This window comes from Ranitomeya variabilis, chromosome 1, assembly GCF_051348905.1.
Source record: "Ranitomeya variabilis isolate aRanVar5 chromosome 1, aRanVar5.hap1, whole genome shotgun sequence".
NCBI lineage: Eukaryota > Metazoa > Chordata > Amphibia > Anura > Dendrobatidae > Ranitomeya > Ranitomeya variabilis.
In genome coordinates this window covers 602,863,975-602,886,246 of record NC_135232.1, presented here as the reverse complement: position 1 = coordinate 602,886,246, position 22,272 = coordinate 602,863,975, and the positions used below count along the sequence as shown (strand labels likewise).

Genomic DNA, 22,272 nt, shown 5'->3' with positions numbered 1-22,272 from the left:
TGGATAAATTATAGCTCTCAAAACTATTTTTTGCAAGAAAAAGCATCTTTTAGTGTGTGACGACTGCCAATCATAAAAATCCGCCAAAAAAAGCTATAAAAGTAAATCCAACCCCCCCTTCATCACCCCCTTAGTTAGGGAAAAATAATAAAATTTTAAAAAATGTATTTATTTCCATTTTCCCATTAGGGTTAGGGTTAGTGCTAGGGTTAGGGTTAGGGCTAGGACTAGGGTTATGGTTAAGGCTAGGGTTAGGGTTAGGGCTAGGGCTAAGGTTAGGGTTGGGGCTAAAGTTAGGGTTGGAGCTAAAGTTAGGGTTAGGGTTGGGGCTAAAGTTAGGGTTTGGATTACATTTACGGTTGGGATTAGGGTCAGGGGTGTGGTTAGGGTTATGGTTGGGATTAGGGTTAGGGGTGTGTTTGGGTTAGGGTTTCAGTTAGAATTGAGGGGTTTCCACTGTTTAGTCACATTAGGGGCTCTCCAAACGCGACATGGCGTCCGATCTCAATTCCAGCCAATTATGCGTTGAAAAACTAAAACAGTGCTCCTTCCCTTCCGAGCTCTCCCGTGCGCCAGAACAGGGGTTTACCCCCACATATGGAGTATCAGCCTACTCAGAACAAATTGGACAACAAATTTTGGGGGTCCAATTTCTCCTGTTACCCTTGGGAAAATACAAAACTGGGGGCTAAACAATAATTTTTGTTGGGAAAAAAAAAGATTTTTTATTTTCACGGCTCTGCGTACTAAACTGTAGTGAAACACTTGGGGGTTCAAAGTTCTCACAACACATCTATATAAGTTCATTGGGGGGTCTAGTTTCCAATATGGAGTCACTTGTGGTGGGTTTCTACTGTTTAGGTACATCAGGGGCTCTGCAAATGCAACGTGACACCTGCAGACCAATCCATCTAAGTCTGCATTCCAAACGGCGCTCCTTCCCTTCTGAGCTCTGCCGTGCGCCCAAACAGTGGTTCCCCCCCTCATATGGGGTATCAGCGTACTCAGGACAAATTGGACAACAACCTTTGTGGTCCAATTTGTCCTGTTACCCTTGGGAAAATAAAAATTTGGGGGCTAAAATATAATTTTCATGGAAAAAATATATTTTTTATTTTCATGGCTCTGCGTTATAAACTTTAGTGAAACACTTGGGGGTTCAAAGTTCTCACAACACATCTAGATAGGTTCCTTGGGGGTCTATTTTCCAATATGGGGTCACTTGTGGTGGGTTTCTACTGTTTAGGTACATCAGGGGCTCTGCAAATGCAACATGACGCCTGCAGACCAATCAATCTAAGTCTGCATTCCAAACGGCGCTCCTTCCCTTCCAAGCTCTGGCGTGCAACCAAACAGTGGTTCCCCCCACATATGGGGTATCAGCGTACTCAGGACAAATAGGACAACAACTTTTGCGGTCCAGTTTCTCCTGTTACCCTTGGGAGAAAAAAAATGAAATTGCGGGCTAAAAGATCATTTTGTGGAAAGAAAAAATGATTGTTTAATTTTCACAGCTCTACATTCAAAACTTTAGTGAAATAATTGGGGGTTAAAAGTGCTCCCCACACATCTAGATAAGTTCCTTAGGGGGTCTTCTTTCCAAAATGGGGTCACTTGTGGGAGGTTTCCACTGTTTAGGCACATCAGGGGCTCTCCAAACGCGACATGTGTTCCGATCTCAATTCCAGCCAATTTTGCATTTAAAAGTCAAACGGCGCTCCTTCCTTTCCGAGCTCTGCCATGCGCTCAAACAGTGGTTTACCCCCATATATGGGGTATCACCGTACTCAGGACAAATTGAACAACAACTTTTGGGGTCCAATTTGTCCTCTTACCCTTGGGAGAAAAAAAAATTTGGGGTGAAAAGATCATTTTTTTGTGAAAAAAAAAATGATTTTTTTTTAACGGCTCTATATTATAAACTTCTGTGAAGCACTTGGAGGTTTAAAGTGCTCACCACACATCTAGATTAGTTCCTTAGGGGGTCTACTTTCCAAAATGGTGTCACTTATGGGGGGTTTCCACTGTTTAGGCACATCAGGGGCTCTCCAAATGCAACATGGTGTTCGATCTCAATTCCAGTAAATTTTGCATTGAAAAGTCAAATGGCACTCCTTCCCTTCCGAGCTCTGCCATGCGCCCAAACAATGGTTTACCCCAACATATGGGGTATCGGCGCACTCAGGACAAATTGTACAACGACTTTTGTTGTCCAATTTCTCCTTTTACACTTGGTAAAATAAAACAAATTGGATCTGAAGTAAAAATTTTGTGAAAAAAAGTTAAATGCTCAATTTTTCTTATGCAAATTGCCTCTTTTGGCAATTTGCCTCTTTTGGCAATTTGCATATTTAATTTCCCAGAGGAGCATTGCACGGCGAATAAGCCTCCTTACCTTGACAAGCCAGCTGGTATGTCACTCTCCATAAGGAGAAACATTACCCCTTAGACCCCAATTTTTTTAAAACATTAAAAAAATTCTTGTGAAGCACCTGAAGGGTTAATAAACTTTTTGAATGTGGTTTTGAGTACCTTGAGGGTGCAGTTTTTGGAATGGTGTCACTTTTGGGCATTTTCTGTCATATAGACCCCTCAAAGTCACTTCAAGTGTGAGGTGGTCCCTAAAAAAATGGTTTTGCAAATTTTGTTGTAAAAATAAGAAATCGCTGGTCAACTTTTAACCCTTATAGCTCCGTAACAAAAAAAAATTATGTTTCCAAAATTGTGCTGATGTAAAGCAGACATGTGGGAAATGTTGTTTATTAACTATATTATGTGATATAACTCTCTAATTTAAGGGCATAAAAACTAAAAGATTGAAAATTGCAAAATTTTAACAATTTTCGCCAAATTTCCATTTTTTTCACAAATAAATGCAAGTCATATCGAAGAAGTTTTACCACTATCATAAAGTACAATATGTCACGAGAAAACAGTGTCAGAATCACCAGGATCCGTTGAAGCGTTTCAGAGTTATGACCTCATAAAGGGACAGTGGTCAGAATTGTAAAAATTGGCCCTGTCACTTAGGTGAAAACAGGCTTCAGGGTGAAGGGGTTAAACTTCTCCACAACAGTATCACTGACCTGCCTGTTGTGTTCCTTGGTCTTCATGATGCCCTCTGTGCTTCAAACAGAACCCTGAGACTATCACAGAGCAGGTGCATTTATACGGAGACTTGATTACACACAGGTGGATTATATTTATCATCATTAGGCATTTAGGACAACATTGGATCATTCAGAGATCCACAATGAACTTCTAGAGTGAGTTTGCTGCACTGAAAGTAAAGGGGCCGAATAATATTGCACGCCCCACTTTTCAGTTTCTGAGTTTTCAAAAAAATTTTAAATAATCGATAAATTTCGTTCAATTTCACAATTGTGTTCCACTTGTTGTTGATTCTTCACCAAAAATTTACATTTGGTATCTTTATGTTTGAAGCTTGATATGTGGGAAAAGGTTGAAAAGCTCCAGGGAGAGAATACTTTTGCAAGGCACTGTATATTCTTGTAAATAAGGGACAGTATTATAGCAGTTGTATTCTTGTACATAGGAGCAGCATTATAGCCGTTATATACTTCTACATAGGGGCAGTAATATAGCAGTTGTATTCTTGTACATAGGAGCAGTATTATAACAGTTCTATTCTTGAATGTAGGAGCAGCATTATAGTAGTTATATTCTTGTACATAGGGGGCAGTATTATAGTACTTGTATTCTTATACATAGGTGGCAGTATTATAGTATTTATATTCTTGTACATAGGGGCAGTATTATAGTAGTTATATTCTTGTACATAGGGGCAGTATTATAGTAGTTATATTCTTGTACATAGGGGAAGTATTATAGTAGTTATATTCTTGTAAATAAGGGACAGTATTATAGTAGTTGAATTCTTCTACATGGGAGCAGAATTATAGTACCGTAGTTATATTCTTGTACATAGGAGGCAGTATTATAGTAATTATATTCTTGTACATAGGAGCAGTATTATAGTAGTTATATTCTTATACATAGGGGCAGTACTATAGTAATTGTGTTCTTGAACAAAGGAGCAGTATTATAATAATTGTATTCTTATACATAGGTGGCAGTATTATAGTAGTTATATTCTTGTACATAGGGGCAGTATTATAGTAGTTATATTCTTGTAAAAAAGGGACAGTATTATGGTAGTTATATTCTTGTACATAGGAGGCAGTATTATGTTGTTTATATTCTTGGACATAGGGGTAGTATTATAGTAGTAATATTCTTGTACATAGGGCACACTAATATAGTAGTTACATTCTTGTCCATAGGGACAGTATTACAGTAGTTATATTCTTGTACATAGGGGGCAGTATTATAGTAGTTATATTCTTGTACATAGTGGGCATTATTATAGCAGTTACATTCTTGTACATGGTGCAGTATTACAGTAGTTATATTCTTGTACATAGGAGCAGTATTATAGTAGTTATATTCTTGAACATAGTGGGCATGTTTTATAGCAGTTACATTCTTGTACCCAGGGGGCAGTATTTTAGCAGTAATGATCTTGTACATGGGAGCAGTATTACAATAGTTATATTCTTCTACATAGGGTCAGTATTGTAGTAGTTATATTCTTGTACATAGGAGCAGTATTATAATCGTTATATTCTTGTATATAGTAGCAGTATTATAGTAGTGATATTCTTGTACATAGGGGCAGTATTATAGTGGTTATATTCTTATACATAGAGGGCAGTATTATATTAGTTATATTCTTGTACATAGGGGAAGTATTATAGTAGTTATATTCTTTTACATAGGGGCAGTGTTATGGTAGTTATATTTTTGTACATAGGGGCAGTGTTATTGCAGTTTGTCTCTTTTATATAGGAGGCAGTATTATAGTAGTTATATTCTTGCATATAGGGGGCAGTATTTTCGTAGTTATATTCTTGCACATAAGAGCAGTATTATATCAGTTGTATTCTTGTACATAGGGGGAAGTATTTTTCCTACCTCCTGGGTCACGGCGTAGGATCAGCTTGCGGACTTCATCATACACAAAGATGAGCAGACTGTACGGGAAGGCACAGAACCACCATGTCACCCTAGTGGAAAAGCAAAAAATTAAATAATTGATTCTTCTAGTATTAAAAATGACACTTTGTTGTGTGGAAACTCACTTATTGCTGGGGTTAAATTCCCTATTAACTGTTCAAAGCCTTTTTTGGAGGTTTTTTTTTACAGTGCATTATATTTTACAAGCAGCAAGCCAGCCACACAATATTTATGGGGACAGGAATGGCGCTCTTTTGGAGTATGCTGACACCACCATCTGCTGGACATACTTGCAACATACCGCAGTATGTAAACTAGCACGACTAAATATTATCAGACTATACCAGCACTCTGGCATTAATTATCAGGGGTTTTTTTTTGTAATATAACTCACTTTAGTGGATACATCCGAAGTGCCACATCCATTCCAGGGCAGTAGGACAGGAATGCAGCCAGTGCAGTCTCCTCCAGTAGACCAAATATCAATATCTTGTTCCTGAAGAGACATTAAGTATTGCATTCAGTCCCATACAACCTTCAGACCAGGAGTGGTAGCCCGAGGTCTCTCATCTCCATGTCACCCATTATGAGAAATTTTTACCCTATCACATCAGTAGTCTGTAGTCCATATGTTGCATTACGAGAAGTGGAGAATTGAACAGGTCCACACATTCTATGTTGAAGGTGGAAGAGGGACCACATATGGGACCACCTCTGTATTTGCCACCTTTGATACTGAAGCCCCTCGATCATCACTAATAACTGTCCCTCAAATGGCAAGACTCCACCGTGAGCTCCTTACTTCATGCCTTGCTGGAAGACAGAGTTCCTTCTGGTCTTACAGATGATCAGATCAGCCCACTGGACGACCACGATGCTGGCAAAAAATGCTGTGTGACACGTGAACTCCACCACTTTGCGCTGCTCATAAGTCTGAAAAGAATCATGCAATTGGTGATAGAAGAGACCTCATAGTTTGGATAGTGAGTAACATAAGCTCTAATGACACTAGGAAGTCCTACGACCACCCAAACCTTGTCTTATCAGGTTGTGGTGACAGAAAGAATGTATTTCTATTGGTACTTGCCTCCTCAGGGACCCCTGGACTAATTCTTATATTAAGTGACATCACCAGTGATGTCACCAGTATTCACCTGATGAGGAAGTCATCTAAATGTTGACCTCCGTCGGACTGGTCAAAAAACTTCAGCACCACCACACAGTCTCAAAATACTGTTGTTCCAGCATAAAATATTGAGAAGGTCATTTCTGCTGGTGATTATCAGAGACTATTCAGTGATGTCTCCACTATCTGCCAGAGAAGTATGTCATCTAGCTAGTGAGATTGTCAGGAGAATCAGTGGGACAGTTCCAGATCCTTAGCACACCCCTGAATCTACCACTCACAATGTAGGTATGAAGGTGTCCACTCACCCATTCCTGCCCATAACTGTCTTCTACGGCATTATTAGATCGGTCGTCCCAGTCCAGTCTTATACCCAGCAGCTGAGCAGGCAGGAAACCATTCTCCGCCAGGATTACAAAGTAGGTAAAGAACCCACCCAAGGCCTGGATCATACCTGTAGGGTCAACAGATGAGACAATGTAAGCGTAGCCAGACACTTCAATCCAAAAGCTGAAGGGAAAGCTATTCCCATTCTGACTGGAAGACATAATAGGCATCTTTCCCTTTTTAAGAATTGGTTTCTCTTCCCATCTAATGGGGTTGAACCAGAGGACAGTTGTCAGTCTTAGGGGAACAACTGGCACATGAGACTTGTGATCATATAAACCCTAATATGCATGGTGTAGCAGAATTATTTCCATATTTAGCACTGCTACTGGATTACATAACTTATAGAGCGGTTATTTGGTGGTATTAGAGGATCACCAAGGTACTACTTACCTACTGTGGACACATCATACGAAGAGAGCAATCACTGGAGAAGAACATAATGAATGGAAGAATAGAAGGAACAAGGCGAAAAGGAAAACTAGAATTCTGATAGCTTGATAATATCAAGATAACACATAGGAGAAAACCCTGGTGGACCTATCTAGGCTTGCATAAGATCAATCTTCCTACATATCATTCATCCATCAAGTCACCATGGCTCGAGACTGAGCCGAAGGTCAATACATAATAAGTGGCAGTATATATATTGTGTTGATGTATATGTTGTGTGGAATTATATGGTAGTATACTGTACTCAGCATAAATGAGTACACCCCCCACATCCCCCTGCACATCGTAGGATCGGAAGGAGGAGAGTACTGTAGAATGTTTTATTATGGAGAGGCAAAGTGGGGGGTACAGTATGACATTTTTTGGGGCACTTTCTGGCGGTATGTGTTGGTTTACAATGTATTATATTAGCATTTTATGTGCTGTTAGGCTAATGTATGGCACTGGTATTTGAGCACCATGCCAAAAACTACAGGATTTCCCAACAGAGTTCTGTGGTTTTGGACTGGTCAGGATGCTGTGCTGCCAACACTGACTGGTATCATTACTGGTATCAGGAGCTGAAGCCCAGAGAGGAAAGTGCCTGCTAGTATTAATTCTAGGATCTGATATGGGGTCCAATTCATTAGAGGTCTCAAGTCATTCATTTTTGCGTCTGGGATGTGAATTTTTGTACCTGGTCTGCAGTTTGATTTAGGTGTCTGGTCTAAGATCAGAAACCTTCAAAAGGAACCTGAAGACTTACCTCTTCCGACAAGCCTACAACCTGCAGTAGCCACCAAACCGCTGCACGACCAGCTCTACCCTCACCTACTGTATCCTCACCCATCCCTCGTAGATTGTGAGCCCTCGCGGGCAGGGTCCTCTCTCCTCCTGTACCAGTTGTGACTTGTATTGTTCAAGATTATTGTACTTGTTTTTATGTATACCCCTCCTCACATGTAAAGCGCCATGGAATAAATGGCACTATAACAATAAATAATAATAATAACTGACCCCCGGAGTCTTGTTGAGGGCTGTAGTTTAAGGTCTGAATAATTTTGTACCTATGGTCTTGGGTCAGAATTAATTTTGAGGTCTGATGATAACTTTCTAGATCTTTCTTTCTCTTAAAGACAAATATAGGTAGTGGCATCCCAAACTATTTTTTTCCCCAGAGGGTCCCTAGTCATAGAATCATAGAATGTTAGCGTTGGAACGGACCTCCAGGGTCATCGTATCCAACCCCCTGCCCAATGTAGGATTCACTAACCCATCTCAGACAGATGTCTGTCCAGCCTCTGAAGACTTCCATTGAAGGAGAACTCACCACCTCTTCTGTTCCACTCATTGATCACCATCACTGTGAAAAAGTTTTGTCTAATATCTAGTGCCGACATTTCAGGAAATTCAGGAAATCCTGCCCCAATGACGGAGCCTGTGCATAGATACTGTACAATATCACGTCTGTCACATATATGTATCTAACACAAGGTCGACCCTGAGCGTAGACCTATTGCTAGGAATCACTGGGGGATCTGGATCATGGACTCCGCCAGTTATCAGCCCCCTGCGTTACCTCTAATAATCCAGAGCAATGTATCTCTAAGCTCCATAGATCCGCAGCGATCACCCCCTGCCCGCTGTGATCGTCACGTAACAGAACTGCTGTAATGTCACTCTCTAAACAGAGCCATTACTCTCCGCCACTCAGACCTGGAAATCAATTAGCTTTTTTCCTTCAAATTAAAAGGCAGATGATTAAATTGTGAAATCAGTTCAGCGGTAATGAATAAATAAAGCAGAGTGTCCTGCGCAGAGTCACTGCCCTGGGAAAAAAAGGCACCAATCTAGGCCTTGGGAACACAGATGTCCGTACACAGCACATAATGTGCTTCTTAAAAGGGAAATAACTCCTGAAACAGCCATAATAGTGATTTAAAGGGAAACTGTCAGTTGACTAGATTTTTCACCGGTAACGCTCAGTTAGGAGGTGCCTTTTCACCCCATCAGTGATTTTCTGAAATCCCAATCAACGAGTTAATAAAAAGGCTCGTTTCCTCCCTCTAAAATAGTGACATTGTCTCAATTTGCATAGCGAGAGTCTTTATCACCATCTAGTGGTCATAAGTGGTACTGCACCTGTATTCAAAATCAAGCGTCCTACCCACCAATTTGTCCATATGCCATGCTGATGAGACGCTCATTCACCAGTTTGTCCGTCCGCGGGTTCCTGGGCTGTCTCTTCATTATGTCACTTTCAGCGGCTTCATACGCCAGGGAGATCGCAGGTACCTGAATCAGATAGGGTAAGACAGAAAACTGACAAATCAGTAAGGTGGTCTGTAGTCATTTTATGTCTGGAGACTATGTTTTGTGGAATACCCCTATTTATCAATGTCTGACAGTAGTGAGGCATGAGGTTCAAGACAAATTATGCCTCATTAAAATCAGTCCTGATGAGGCGAGAGAGGAGACATACGCACCATGTCGGTGCCCAGATCGATGCACAAAATGGTAACCGTGCCCAGAGGAAGAGGCATATTGGCGATGATGAAAAGTAAAAATGGCGTGATTTCTGGGATGTTACTGGTCAGTGTGTAAGCGATGGATTTTTTCAAGTTGTCGAAAATCAGACGTCCTTAAAAAAAAAAAAAAAAAATAGACTTACTATATTTCATAATATTACTTAGGAGGACAGTAACATCACACCGATTATTGGGAAAGCGAATTCAACTCAGAGGTCATATGACAAGCTTCCTTGTGGACCTGACTCTTTAGAATCAGGACGAGTCAGGACTTTTGGGGTGTCAGGGCCTTTGTACTTACCTGTCCTGGCTCTGCTTCCTCCCTCTCCACTATGGTGTGCATTGCTGGCAGCTGCATGCCCCATGAGTATTCAAGTAGTAGTGCACGCTGAGGCCATGTGTGCTGTCAAGGGGGTCTAACCACACATCCCACTATGCTGCAAACAGCTACCTGATTGGCCTGTCACCAAAGCTGTTCCTGAGTGCCATCTGCACATTCGGCTGTCCCTCAGCAAGGTGCCCAGTTGCCTACTCACTTCTGTTGTTCCTGTGTACAGGCCGCACATTGAACGCTGCTTTAAAAGGAACCTGTCACCCCCAAAATCGAAGGTGAGCTAAGCCCACCAGCATCAGGGGCTTATCTACAGCATTCTGTAATGCTGTAGATAAGCCCCCGATGTATCCTGAAAGAGGAGACAAAGAGGTTAGAATATACTCACCCAGGGGCGGTCCGGTACGGCGCCTCCCATCTTCTTACGATGACGTCCTCTTCTTGTCTTCATGCTGCGGATCCGGTGCAGGCGTACTTTGTCTGTCTACTTTGTGTGCGTCCACACACTAAACCTTGTCTACTTGTCTCTGCTTATTTAAGGTAGTGTCTGCACACTCAGTTCTGCTACATCAAGTTGCCTGCAGACCCACTTGTTGATTTAAGTGCTGCCCGCACCACCATCTCTGCTGCATCTACTGCATCCATCTCTGTTGATCCATATTCCATCCCGGATATTAAGGTTTACCTGTCCAGGTACTGGGCAGCTTATCATGCACCACTACATTGTCACCTGGGGTCCCTGCTATTCACCCCAATTTTGCAGAATCTACCTCACCAGGTAAGTCATAACCATTTTTAATTCCTCTCCCTTCTGTTTAGCACTTTAGCAGTAGCATAGCTACCAGGTGGGCAAAGGGTGCGGTCACCCCAGGCTCAGCGCTCGGAAAAGCCATGCTACCCTTATATATTGGCGTGCGCAGCTCGCAGATATAGTTAAGACCTGCAGTAGAGCAGGGAGACACGGTCTCCTTACACCACCTCTCTCCGTTCTGAACACGGCAGGTCGCTTTAAGCCTGTGGTCTACAGAACGGCATCTGAGTCCCAGCACACTGACATCATCGCTCCGCCCTGGGACTCTGACATCCTATGCGTGCACCAGCGCTTTGCAGGTGGACCTGTCAGGATCCTGCATTAGTTGAGTATATGTTTTTTATTTTAATGAAAACTTGTGATGTGACTCTAACGGCAACATAAACAATGAGGGAGGGGGCCCATCATACATTGAAGGGGCTATTGTGAGGGGCCCTCAAAGTGTGGGGCCATTATACTATTCGGGTATTACTGTGGGGGCCATTATATATTGAAGCAGCTAATGTGGGGGCCATTACACTGTTAAGGTACTACTGTGGGGGCCATTATATAGTGTGGCAGTAAATGTGGGTGCAATTATACTGTTCGGGTACTACTATGGGGGCCATTATATAGAGTGGAGGCATTATACAGTTTGAGGTCTACTGTGGGGGCCATTATACAGCATGACAGCTAATGTGGGAGCCATTATACAGTTTGGGAACCCTAAAAGTGTGGGAACCACTGTGGAGGACATTATTATATTATTATAAAGTGTGGGGGCTATTATGGAAGGTCATCAAAGTGTGGGGACTACTGAAGAATCTATCATACAGTATAAGGACCATTTTCCAGTGTAGGAGCTAATGTGGGAACCATTATACAATTTGGAGACTATGTTGGGGCAGTCATACAGTGTGAGGGGGTCATCATACAGCGTGGGTTCATTACATAGTTTAGAGGCTACTGAGGGGTCCATCAAAGATTGTGGGGGCTACTGTGGGAGCCATTATATAGTGTTGGAGCTAATTTGAGGACCATTATACAGTGTGGGAGTGTATGGGGGGCCATTATACGGTGTGAGGGTGTTAGTTTATTGTGTTTGAGGGAGCAATGTGGGCATTCCGTGCATAGGAGAGCTGTGGGCCCACCATACTGTGCATAGGGGAGCTGTGGGCACACCATATTGTTCATGAGGGTGCTGTGTAACCACCATACAGTGTATGAAGGAGCTGTGGGTCAACCACACTGTGCATAGGGAACGGGAGCTGTAGGTCCACCATAATATGCATAGGGGAGCTGTAGGTCCATCATACTATGCATAGGGGAGCTGTAGGTCCACCATACTATGCATAGGGGAGCTGTAGGTCCACCATACTATGCATAGGGGAGCTGTAGGTCCACCATACTATGCATAGGGGAGCTGTAGGTCCACCATACTATGCATAGGGGAACTGTGGGCCCACTAAACTGTGCATAGGGGAGCTGTGGGTCCTCGATACTGTGCCTAGGGGAGCTGTGGGCCCACGATACTGTGCATAGAGGAGCTGTGGGCCCACCATACTGTGCATAGGGTGGGGAGCTGTGTGCACACCATACTGTGCATAGGGGAGCTGTGGGCCCAGCATACTGTGCATAGGGGCGTTGTGGGCCCAACATACGAGAGAGGGAGAGAGAGAGACAGAGAGAGGGAGAGAGAGACTTTTTCCCGGATTTGAAAAATCCTTCCGGGCATGCTCAGAGGGGAAAAAACGTGATACGTCGCTGGAGTCCTGTGTGTGACGGTCAGCGACGACAGGCAGCGCAGGATGCGTCGTTGACCGACTTTCCGACGTGCAGAAAAAACTTTCCTCTGAACGTTTTCTCAACACGACGGACCGCTATTTTCTGATAGATCCAGTGCACGACGGATGAAACGGATGGCCATCCGTCACAATCCGTCGCTAATACAAGTCTATGGGAAAATGCAAGATCCTGCAAATTTTTTTGCAGGATCCTGCATTCTCAAAAATCGACGGATTGTGACGGGAGCTGAAAGACGATGTGAAAGAGGCTTATCAGCCATTCATTATTTTTCATGGATTGTGATTTTACAAACCTTCCTCCACTCCAGTCACAATGGAAGCAAAGTTATCATCCAGTAAGATCATGTCTGCTGCTTGCTTGGAGACATCGGAGCCTGCAATGCCCATGGCCACCCCAATATCTGCTTTCTTCAGGGCTGGGGAGTCATTGACACCATCTCCTGTCACCGCCACTATAGCGCCCTGCGGAGAAGAGAATACTGAGTTATGGTGCTGGCATCCCATAAATTTGGACATTATGAGGGTCTTGAATGACATTGCAACATTTTGGGAGGGTCAGTTGCCAAAAATGTGACTTAAAGTTCCCCTCCTCCACACTTCACCTGTCTCTGACAACCCTCCACGATGATCAGCTTCTGCTGTGGCGACGTCCGAGCGAATACGATCTCTGTGTGGTTCTTCAGTATGTCATCCAGCTGCTCCGAGGTCATGTCCTTCAGGTCCGAGCCGTGGACCACACAAGCTTTGGCTTCCCTGCAAAGATGATAAAAGTTGGTTATATTACAGACATGGTCTATATAATATTACATTGTCGTGCCAGTGATTGGAAACAATTCATGTTGGAGCAGCTGATAGCTCACAGGGCTACATGGTTTTTTTGAGTGGATTTAGGGTATGGCAATACCTAAGCCATATTCTTATTCGGCTCCATAAACTTAATATAAAACTGTTCAGACATTGTTATCACTAAAATCACCGTATACCAGTGATCATAGTTAACAATATCCTGCTCCCGGTGAACTTTCTTAAAGGATAACATTAACCATCAGCTCAATGGGACATTATTTTACAGGGGGTGACCTGTAGTACAGCCCCTATACGGCACCACCGCCTGGTGGTCAGTCCCTGTATGGCACCGCTGCCTGGTGGTCAGCCCCTAGACAGCACCGCCGCCTGGTGGCCATCCCCTGTACGGCACTGTGACTTGGTGGTCATCCCCTGTATGGCACCGCAGTGCTCCCTTGTGGTGATACCCTGTACTGCATACTAGTGGTCAAATCCTGTACTGCACCCTTGGGGTCACACCCTTTATTGCACTGCACACTGTTCATTGAACTCTCGAGTATGACTCACCTGGGATTGACGTGGCTTACTGGGATGTTAAGCCTATCTGCAATATCTTCTACTGTCTCATTTCCTTCGGAGATGATACCGACACCTTTGGCAATCGCTTTGGCAGTAATGGGATGGTCTCCAGTTACCATGATGACCTGGAACATATGTGCATCAGTGTTTCCAAACGAAAGGTCACTTCTCCAATCTCATATGCCTCTTGTCTACTGGTAGGGACCACTCCACCAACGAGTAGGTCATCATTAGCGATGGACGAATACCGGGATGTTTGGGTCTGGTCGAACAGTTAAAGTTTGGTTCGGGTACAAGAACAGTACCCAAACCCAGACCTCATTCACTTGAGTGGGGGCCCCAACATCCAGTGTTTACCACGCTGTTATGTCCAAAAAATTTATTTCCGATCACAGGCTGATGGGACTACTACTCCTATAACTCTACGCCTGCTGCTGCTAATAACAGCAGGAGTAGGGTGCTAGCGGGAGTATTCTCATGGTGCTAGCGATGATCTCGCCAAAGTCAGCTGGGAATGCAGCCTCAGTGTCCGGAGGTAACCTCGATGATGTCACCGCTAGTCACTGAGGCTGCGCTTGCAGCAGCTCATTCCCCAGTGGTTCTCAGCCTGGACGGTCGCATCTTTGCACTGTCCGGGTTCAAAATGTTTATTCCCAAACATGGATTACTGTGTGGGACAGAACAACGGATAGGTAAGGCATATGGTTGTTTTTCATTTTTGTTTTCTTATGGGAGACGAGGGATTCAGTTGAATTAGGCATTAGGTAAGTATAACTGTGTTTTTTATTTTTAAATAAAATAGTAAAAATATGTTTTTTTTTTTATTTCAAATGAAAGACTTTATTCTGGCTGTGTCTGTATTCACCATGTAACTATACTGTAGGATTAGTAATGGATAGGTGTGTTATAGAAGCCTCTCCATTACTAATCCATGGGCGTGATATCACCAGACAATACAAAGGTGATATCAACCCCACAAATATGAATCCCACTTGCCACCATTACAGGGCAAGTGGGAAGAGCCGGGCAAATAAACAAAATTGGTGCATCTAATATATGTGCCTTTTCTGAGGCGGTTGCAAGCTATTTTTAGGCTGGGGGGGCCAATATCCATGGCCCCTTACCGATCTGAGTATACCAACCCCCAGCAGTTTTTTAAAATTATTTACTTGAATAATTAAAAAAACATCATGGATACCCCTCTATTCTTGATAACCAGCCTTGCTAAAGGTTGCAGACCCCAGCTGTGAGTTTTGCCTGGCTGGTAATCAAAAATACAGGGGAACTCAAATTGTTTTTTTTTTAATTTATTTATAGCGCAGGTGCCGGCTGATGAATTCTCCCATCAGTTGCTGCCTGCTCTTGCTGTTATTAGCGACAGAAGGCGTAGGCTGATGGCAGCAGTAGTCCCACCAGCTGACGCCAGTGTGGAAGGTAAACTTTTTAACTCCAATCAGAGCTGAGGACTCACGCTGTCATCTGACCGGTGGTATTAATCTTACCGCCAATAAGAGCCACAGGTGTTTTTCGTGCAGTCATGTAGATGACAGTGCGAGAAACACCCGGTATTCGGGGTGCTGAACAGAACAGTAAAACAGACTTCCTGGTGAAGTCCATGTTCGGGGTCCATGCCAGAACAGTAGGTGTATCTCTAGCCAACATCTGTACAACCACCTTAGTAGTCACACCAGTATAATACCCTATGAAGCATCATCATGTTTCAGTTTTTCTGAAAAGTTTACCTTGATGCCAGCACTGCGGCACTTGCCAACGGCATCCGGTACAGCAGCTCTAGGCGGATCTATCATAGAGATAAGCCCTATGAAGCACAGGTTGGTAATGGGGAAGTTAATTTCCTCAGTGTCAAATTTAAATCCACGTGGGAAGGTGTCAGCAGGCATATAGGTGTGACAGAACCCTAGAGGAAACAGAGTAAAGTCATAAAATGGGCATTTCTAGCTTTGTGATCTTGTTAAATCAGTAAAATCAAAGATGTCTACCCAAGACTCTTTCGCCCAGTCCTCCAAGCTCAAAGTAGGCGTTTTGGAAGGCTTCTTTCATCTCCTCATCCAGTGGTTGTTCCTCTCCGTGTAACATAATGGACGAACAGCGGTCCAGGATTCTTTCGGGTGCCCCCTTCATGACCAGCAGGTGGCTATCAGGACTGTCCTCACGTTCATGAACAGATAACTATAGAAGTAAGAAAAACAAAGTTTTGTGAGGTCATAGCCTCATGATCAACTACAACTATTCAACTATACAACTACAACTACATCCTCCATGTAGTGGGCCACCACTGGCCACCTGCAAGGTATGAAAGTAGATATCTAGATCTTACTGAATGTTCAGAGTATGCCCAGTGGCACTATATCTTTAGAATCTTGGTGTATCATCAGGTCTGACATAGTAATGTTTTCATCTGCATTAACTACTAACCTGATATTTGTTGGTCGAGTTGAAGGGGATCTCTGCCACTTTCGGGTTCCTGTCTCTCATCTTCCTCACTGAACCACAGGAAAGCTCGATACACTTAAGAAGAGCAGACTCAGATGCATCCCCAGCGGTGTCCCGCTACACACAGATAATGTGACAAGGATCAGTCACTGATTATCCATCCTTTGTGTAAGTAGCTCCAATAATTTATCGATCTCATATCAATCCATTTATTAACACCTCACCTTGGAGATGGGAATCTTTTCCTGACCCACTTTAAACACAGCACGGTTACAAAGTCCAGCGATTCGAGACAGAGCAGTCCATGTTGGAGATCGCTTATCAAAGGTGGCTCCTAAAAGGCAAAACAATTGGTGATCATGTAAAGAAGAAGATGATTGTTGGCACCCCTGAAGATATTACTATTATGACTCAATGCTGTGGTGTGTTGCACTATTGTAATGCCTGTATGTTGATGTCTGATGCAACTGTTTATGGCAGTATACCAAGAGCTGTATTTTCTACACTGATGCAAATTACTATGATTTCATGATTTTATACATTATTGCATAATCATTGCTAGAATGCCAGGGTATTAGGGAGAAAAGGACATAACACTGCAGATAGAAGGGCAGTGAAGAACTATTAGATACAGCCAGAGTCCAAACCCTACAACAATTGAGCAGTTTGGGGAACATAAGAGATGTTTGCTAGGAAGGTCTAGTTAGATTGGTTAGTGAGAACTGAGAACAATCGCAGAAGGAGTGTGAAAACTGTAGGTCAAGAAGGAAGAACAGTTGTAGAAAGCATAACAACCGAAATATAAACGTGGCGGATATAGTCAGAACATCCTTGGTGCCAAGGAACATAAAGTAGAGAGGATGAAGAGCTCAGCCACAGGGGGTATGAAGCTGAGAGCCCAGGAAGGTATAACTGTGGATTTGTGGAGACCCCAAGATAGCAAAGGATAAGAAGTGCGGGTTATTGCCGCAAGGTATTACTGGGAACGGCGAGTCGCAAGGAGCATCGCTAAACGCCTAGGCTGGATTCGGGGGCCGCGCGGAAGGTGAGTATATAAAAATTTTTTATTTTCATTCTTTATTTAACAGGGATATGGTGCCCACATTGCTATATACTACGTGGGCTGTGTTATTACTACGTGGGCTGTGTTATATACTGCATGGGCTGTGTTATATACAGCGTGGGCTGTGTTATATTCTACGTCGCTGTGCTATATACTACGTGGGCTGTGCTATATACTATGTGGCTGTGCAATATACTACGTGGCTGTGCTATATACTACGTGGCTGTGTTATATACTAAGTGGGCTGTGTAATATACTATGTGGGCTGTGCAACATACTATGTGGGCTGTGCAATATACTACGTGGCTGTGCAAGATACTACGTGGCTGTGCAATATACTACGTGGCTGTGCTATATACTACATGGCTGTGCAATATGCTACGTGGCTATGCAATATACTACGTGGCTGTGCAATATACTACGTGGCTGTGCTATATACTACTTGGCTGTGTTATATACTACGTGGCTGTGTTATATACTACATGGCTGTGCTATATACTACGTGGCTGTGCTATATACTACGTGGGCTGTGTTATATGCTAAGTGGGCTGTGAGACTCTTTCGCCCAGGGCCCCCAAAAACCTGGAGCTCACCCTGGCTTCACTGATTGGTCCCGGCCGGCCGTGAACAATCAGCGACAGACACAGTCCGGCCGCGAATTGGCGCGGGATTTGAACCACGCTTCGCTAATTGGTCACCCCCGGCCAGCTGAATCCTGTGTATTCATTGCATTATTTTGAAATCTTCATACATAAACTACATACATATTCTAGAATACCCGATGCGTTAGAATCGGGCCACCATCTAGTATGTAATAAATGCCTGACGTTTACCATGTTATTAACTGCATACACTGTCCATCAATACCTCCAGTAAACTAAAGTTTAATTTTCTTCTACTGGAAATACTCTTACCAGATCTGTGGGTATCATATTTTTTATGTGAACAATATGCGACCTGAAGGGAAGATGTCCAAAGAGGTCATCACCACACATGAGAATGATTTCATTTCACTGGTGTTTTGGGATGTGAAGAAATCCCTTGATCTGTGTGACCCTTACAATTAGGTCAGGTAGCCTGCAGTATCTTTATGGATAATCCACCCCTGACCCCAACCAAAGAATGGCGATTGATATTATGTATTATCCCAGCCTTAAGTGATGACTAAGTATTTCCCAAACCTGACTGGTCCTCTGTGGTGTCTGCCTCGTGAATTTGGTTGTCAAACCACATATGTGCCACGGTCATTCTGTTCTGTGTCAGGGTTCCTGTCTTATCAGAGCAGATTGTTGATGTAGATCCCAAAGTCTCCACAGCTTCCAGGTTCTTCACAAGGCAATTCTTACGAGCCATCCGCTTAGCAGTCAGTGTTAAGCACACCTATGAAGAAGCCATATAAGATAACGAAATAGGACTGAGCTTGTTATTTCACATCTATATTATTTAATAGTGACTACACAGGTCTGCACCTCACCGTGACTGTGGCCAGGAGACCCTCGGGCACATTAGCCACTATGATACCAATAAGAAATATTACAGCTTCAAGCCAAGAATAGCCAAGGATGAGGGAAAGGACGAAAAAGGAGACTCCAAGGAAGACAGCTACTCCGGTGATGATGTGGATGAAGTGCTCTATCTCCATGGCGATAGGAGTGCGGCCTACTTCCAAGCCTGAAGCCAGAGTGGCAATACGGCCCATTACTGTGCGGTCTCCTGTTGCTATGACAATACCCCGAGCTGTCCCTACAAATAAAGAAGGAAATCTGAGTGATTCAAGATCTTTTGTCTCATGAGCAAAGGGGGCTACATTACCATGACAAAAATACCAACTATATCATTTGCTATAGGGTGTGCAGTCTCGGGGTGGCCTAGCACACAAGATACTCACACTAGGCAGTGTCAGGAGTTTAGGGTAATTAGTACCTAAAGGTCAAGAGGACCCATTGAGAATGAGACTGGTAAATATGGTGGGGTCTGCCTCATCTAAAGGTACCTTCACACGAAACGACATTATAACGATATCGCTAGCAATCCGTGACGTTGCAGCGTCCTCGCTAGCGATATCGTTTCGTTTGACACGCAGCAGCGATCAGGATCCTGCTGTGATGTCGCTGGTCGCTGAATAAAGTCCAGAACTTTATTTGGTCGTCCGATCGCTGTGTATCGTTGTGTTTGAAAGCAAAAGCAACGATACCAGCGATATTTTACACTGGTAACCAGGGTAAACATCGGGTTACTAAGCGCAGGGCCGCACTTAGTTACCCGATGTTTACCCTGGTTACTAGCGTAAAATGTAAAAAAAACAAACAGCACATACTCACATTGCGTCCCCTGCAGTCTGCTTCCTCCTCTGACTCAGCGCCGCAAAGTGAAAGTGAAAGCAGCACAGCGGTGACGTCACCGCTCTGCTCTCACTGTACGGCGCTCAGTCAGTCAGGAAGTGGACGCAGGGGGACGTGAATGTAAGTATGTGCTGTTTGTTTTTTTTAGATTTTACGCTGGTAACCAGGGTAAACATCGGGTTACTAAGCGCGGCCCTGCGCTTAGTTACCCGATGTTTACCCTGGTTACCAGGGGACCTCGGCATAGTTGATCGCTGGAGAGCGGTCTGTGTGACAGCTCTCCAGCGACCAAACAGCGACGCTGCAGCGATCGACATCGTTGTCGCTATCGCTGCAGCGTCGCTTCGTGTGAAGGTACCTTAAGGTCTTATAACTAAGGTAATTAAGCAGTCTAATCTTAGTTCTGATCATTTGGGAGTCTGTTCTTGAGTTCTAATACTTTAGGGGTCTGATCTAAAGGCTAAACATTTAAAGGATGGGTCTGGAGTCTGCCATTTATTTTTTTGGGGGGTGTCTGATAATTTACAGTGATAAGGAGTATGTCAATTTAGGAGTCGGGTTTAGGTATGGTGTTTTAGGGGTCTAATAATTTAGGGTTAGGAGTTTGGGTATTCTAACTTAAACCCCTTAATGACCACCAATACGTCTTTTTACTGACCTGAGATATAAGAGAATAGCATCGTCATACAGGTGACAATCCAGCAGCCATCGGCTGTACACAATAGCTGACAACTTGCTGCATCAGCCACGATCAGTGTTTGCACCGTCCATATCTGTTTAACCCCTTAGATGCTGCTGTCAATAGTAACTATATCATATAAATGGTTAACAGAATGTGGGGGCTCCCTCTTTATTCCCATCGGCACCCTGGGATCATGATTGTGTGGTCCTGATGTTTGTCATGGCATTTCACAAGCAAATAGCGGCCTTATAGAGTCTGACGGCTGTAGTAATCTGTTCAGAAGTTAGCGACATTTAGGTGGTAAAAATCTACTTTTTCATTCCTGTCATGTCACTTTGCATTAATTCCTGAAAAGTACCTGAAGGGTTAATAAACTACCCGACGGCAGTTTCCAATATGTCAAGGGGTGCTGTTTTTAAAATGGTATCACTTCTTGGGTTTTTCCATTATATATGACCCTAAAGTCATTTCAAACCTGGATAGGTCCCTAAAAATAATAATTTTGTAACTTTCCATGAAAAAATGAAAAATTACTGCTACATTTTTAAACCTCCAAAAATGCAAACAAAATCAAATAACATTTTACAAATGGTGCTGAGGAAAAGCCGACATGTGGGAAATGTTATTTATTAATGTTTTTCTATGGTATGACTATCTGAATTAAAGGGATAATCATTCAAAGTTTGAAAATTGCTAATTTTTTTACATTTTTGTCAAATTTCTGATATTTTTTATAAATAAATACAAAACATATCAACCTAAATTTACCATTATCATAAAGTATAATGTGTCACGAAAAAACAGTTTTTAGAGTATGATAATTTAGGAGTCTGGTCTCACTTCGGATTTAGAATAAGAAGTATGATCATTTTGGGGTCTGTTTCAGTGTCTTGTATTTTAAAGACAAAGGTTATGATTATTTAGGGGTCTAGTCTACAGTGTGAAAATGTACTAGTCTGTTCTGAGGTCTGATTTAGAGGTCTGTTAATTAGGATGTGAAAATTTGATGTCTTGTTTGGGTTTTGAATTTAAGATTGCAATTATGATAATTTAGGACCCTCCTCTGGGTTTGGTAAATTTATGAGTTTGGGCCATGACAGTTTTGGGGAATAGTCTGGGGTTTAATAATTTATGTTTTTGTGGACTGAAAGCAAAAGCTCTAATTCAAGCATCTGGTCTGGATTACTTTAGCTGTGTGCAGATGTTCTGGATTTTTCATGTTTTTTTGCAATAAAAACACGATAAAACCGCGAAAAAAAAACGCATCCATTAAGCATCCTATTAATAGAATGCAATCAGCAATTTTTGTGCACATGTTGCGTTTTTTTCCACGAAGAAAACGCATCGTGGTAAAAAACGCAGCATGCCCATTAATTTTGCTGATTTTTCGTGGATTTCCCGCTATTTAATGCATTGGGAAGCTCTGGAAAAAACACAAAAAATCCACGCAAAAAAACGCGATAAAAACGCGCAAAAACGCATGCGGATTTCCTGAGGAAAAAGTCCGGTTTTGTTCAGGAAATTTCTGCAAAGAATCCTGACGTGTGCACATACCCTTAAGGTAACGTTTGATAATTTTAGGTTCCCATAATTTAAGGCTAATAAGTAATAATAATTTGGTGGTCTTACTTGGAGTGGCTAATTATTTAAAATACTCTTTAAACTTCACATTATGGATCTGGCCTGGGATCTGGTAATTTAGAGATCTAGGTAAGATTATTTAGGGGTCCAGTCAAGGGTGTAATTTAGGTTTTCAAGAATCAGAGTTTAAGGTTAAAGGATCTAATAATTTTGGGGCTTAGTCTGGAAGCTGATAATTTAGAGACTTTCCAGTTTAGAAAAAAAAACGCAATTAACCCTATTAGGGTATGTGCACGCGTTGCGGATTTGCCTGTGGAATTTTCTGCGCAGATTCTGCATCTCTTGGCAG

General features: G+C 42.8%; 1 protein-coding gene across 2 annotated transcripts in view; it reads right to left on the bottom strand.

Annotated features, from left to right (window-relative positions):
* Window positions 1-22,272, bottom strand: part of LOC143770061 (sodium/potassium-transporting ATPase subunit alpha-2) — a 126,341-nt gene that overhangs the window by 8,462 nt on the left and 95,607 nt on the right. For both annotated transcript variants that reach the window (XM_077259304.1, XM_077259312.1), the window contains exons 8-22: window positions 18,793-19,061; window positions 18,500-18,698; window positions 16,480-16,589; window positions 16,238-16,372; window positions 15,802-15,991; window positions 15,544-15,719; window positions 13,790-13,926; window positions 13,039-13,189; window positions 12,730-12,898; window positions 9,469-9,623; window positions 9,154-9,277; window positions 6,472-6,617; window positions 5,840-5,970; window positions 5,432-5,533; window positions 4,996-5,087 (exon numbers count right to left, since the gene is read on the bottom strand). In XM_077259304.1, the coding sequence (XP_077115419.1) occupies window positions 4,996-5,087; window positions 5,432-5,533; window positions 5,840-5,970; window positions 6,472-6,617; window positions 9,154-9,277; window positions 9,469-9,623; window positions 12,730-12,898; window positions 13,039-13,189; window positions 13,790-13,926; window positions 15,544-15,719; window positions 15,802-15,991; window positions 16,238-16,372; window positions 16,480-16,589; window positions 18,500-18,698; window positions 18,793-19,061 (2,286 nt within the window). The remainder of the gene's footprint in view (window positions 1-4,995; window positions 5,088-5,431; window positions 5,534-5,839; window positions 5,971-6,471; window positions 6,618-9,153; window positions 9,278-9,468; window positions 9,624-12,729; window positions 12,899-13,038; window positions 13,190-13,789; window positions 13,927-15,543; window positions 15,720-15,801; window positions 15,992-16,237; window positions 16,373-16,479; window positions 16,590-18,499; window positions 18,699-18,792; window positions 19,062-22,272) is intronic.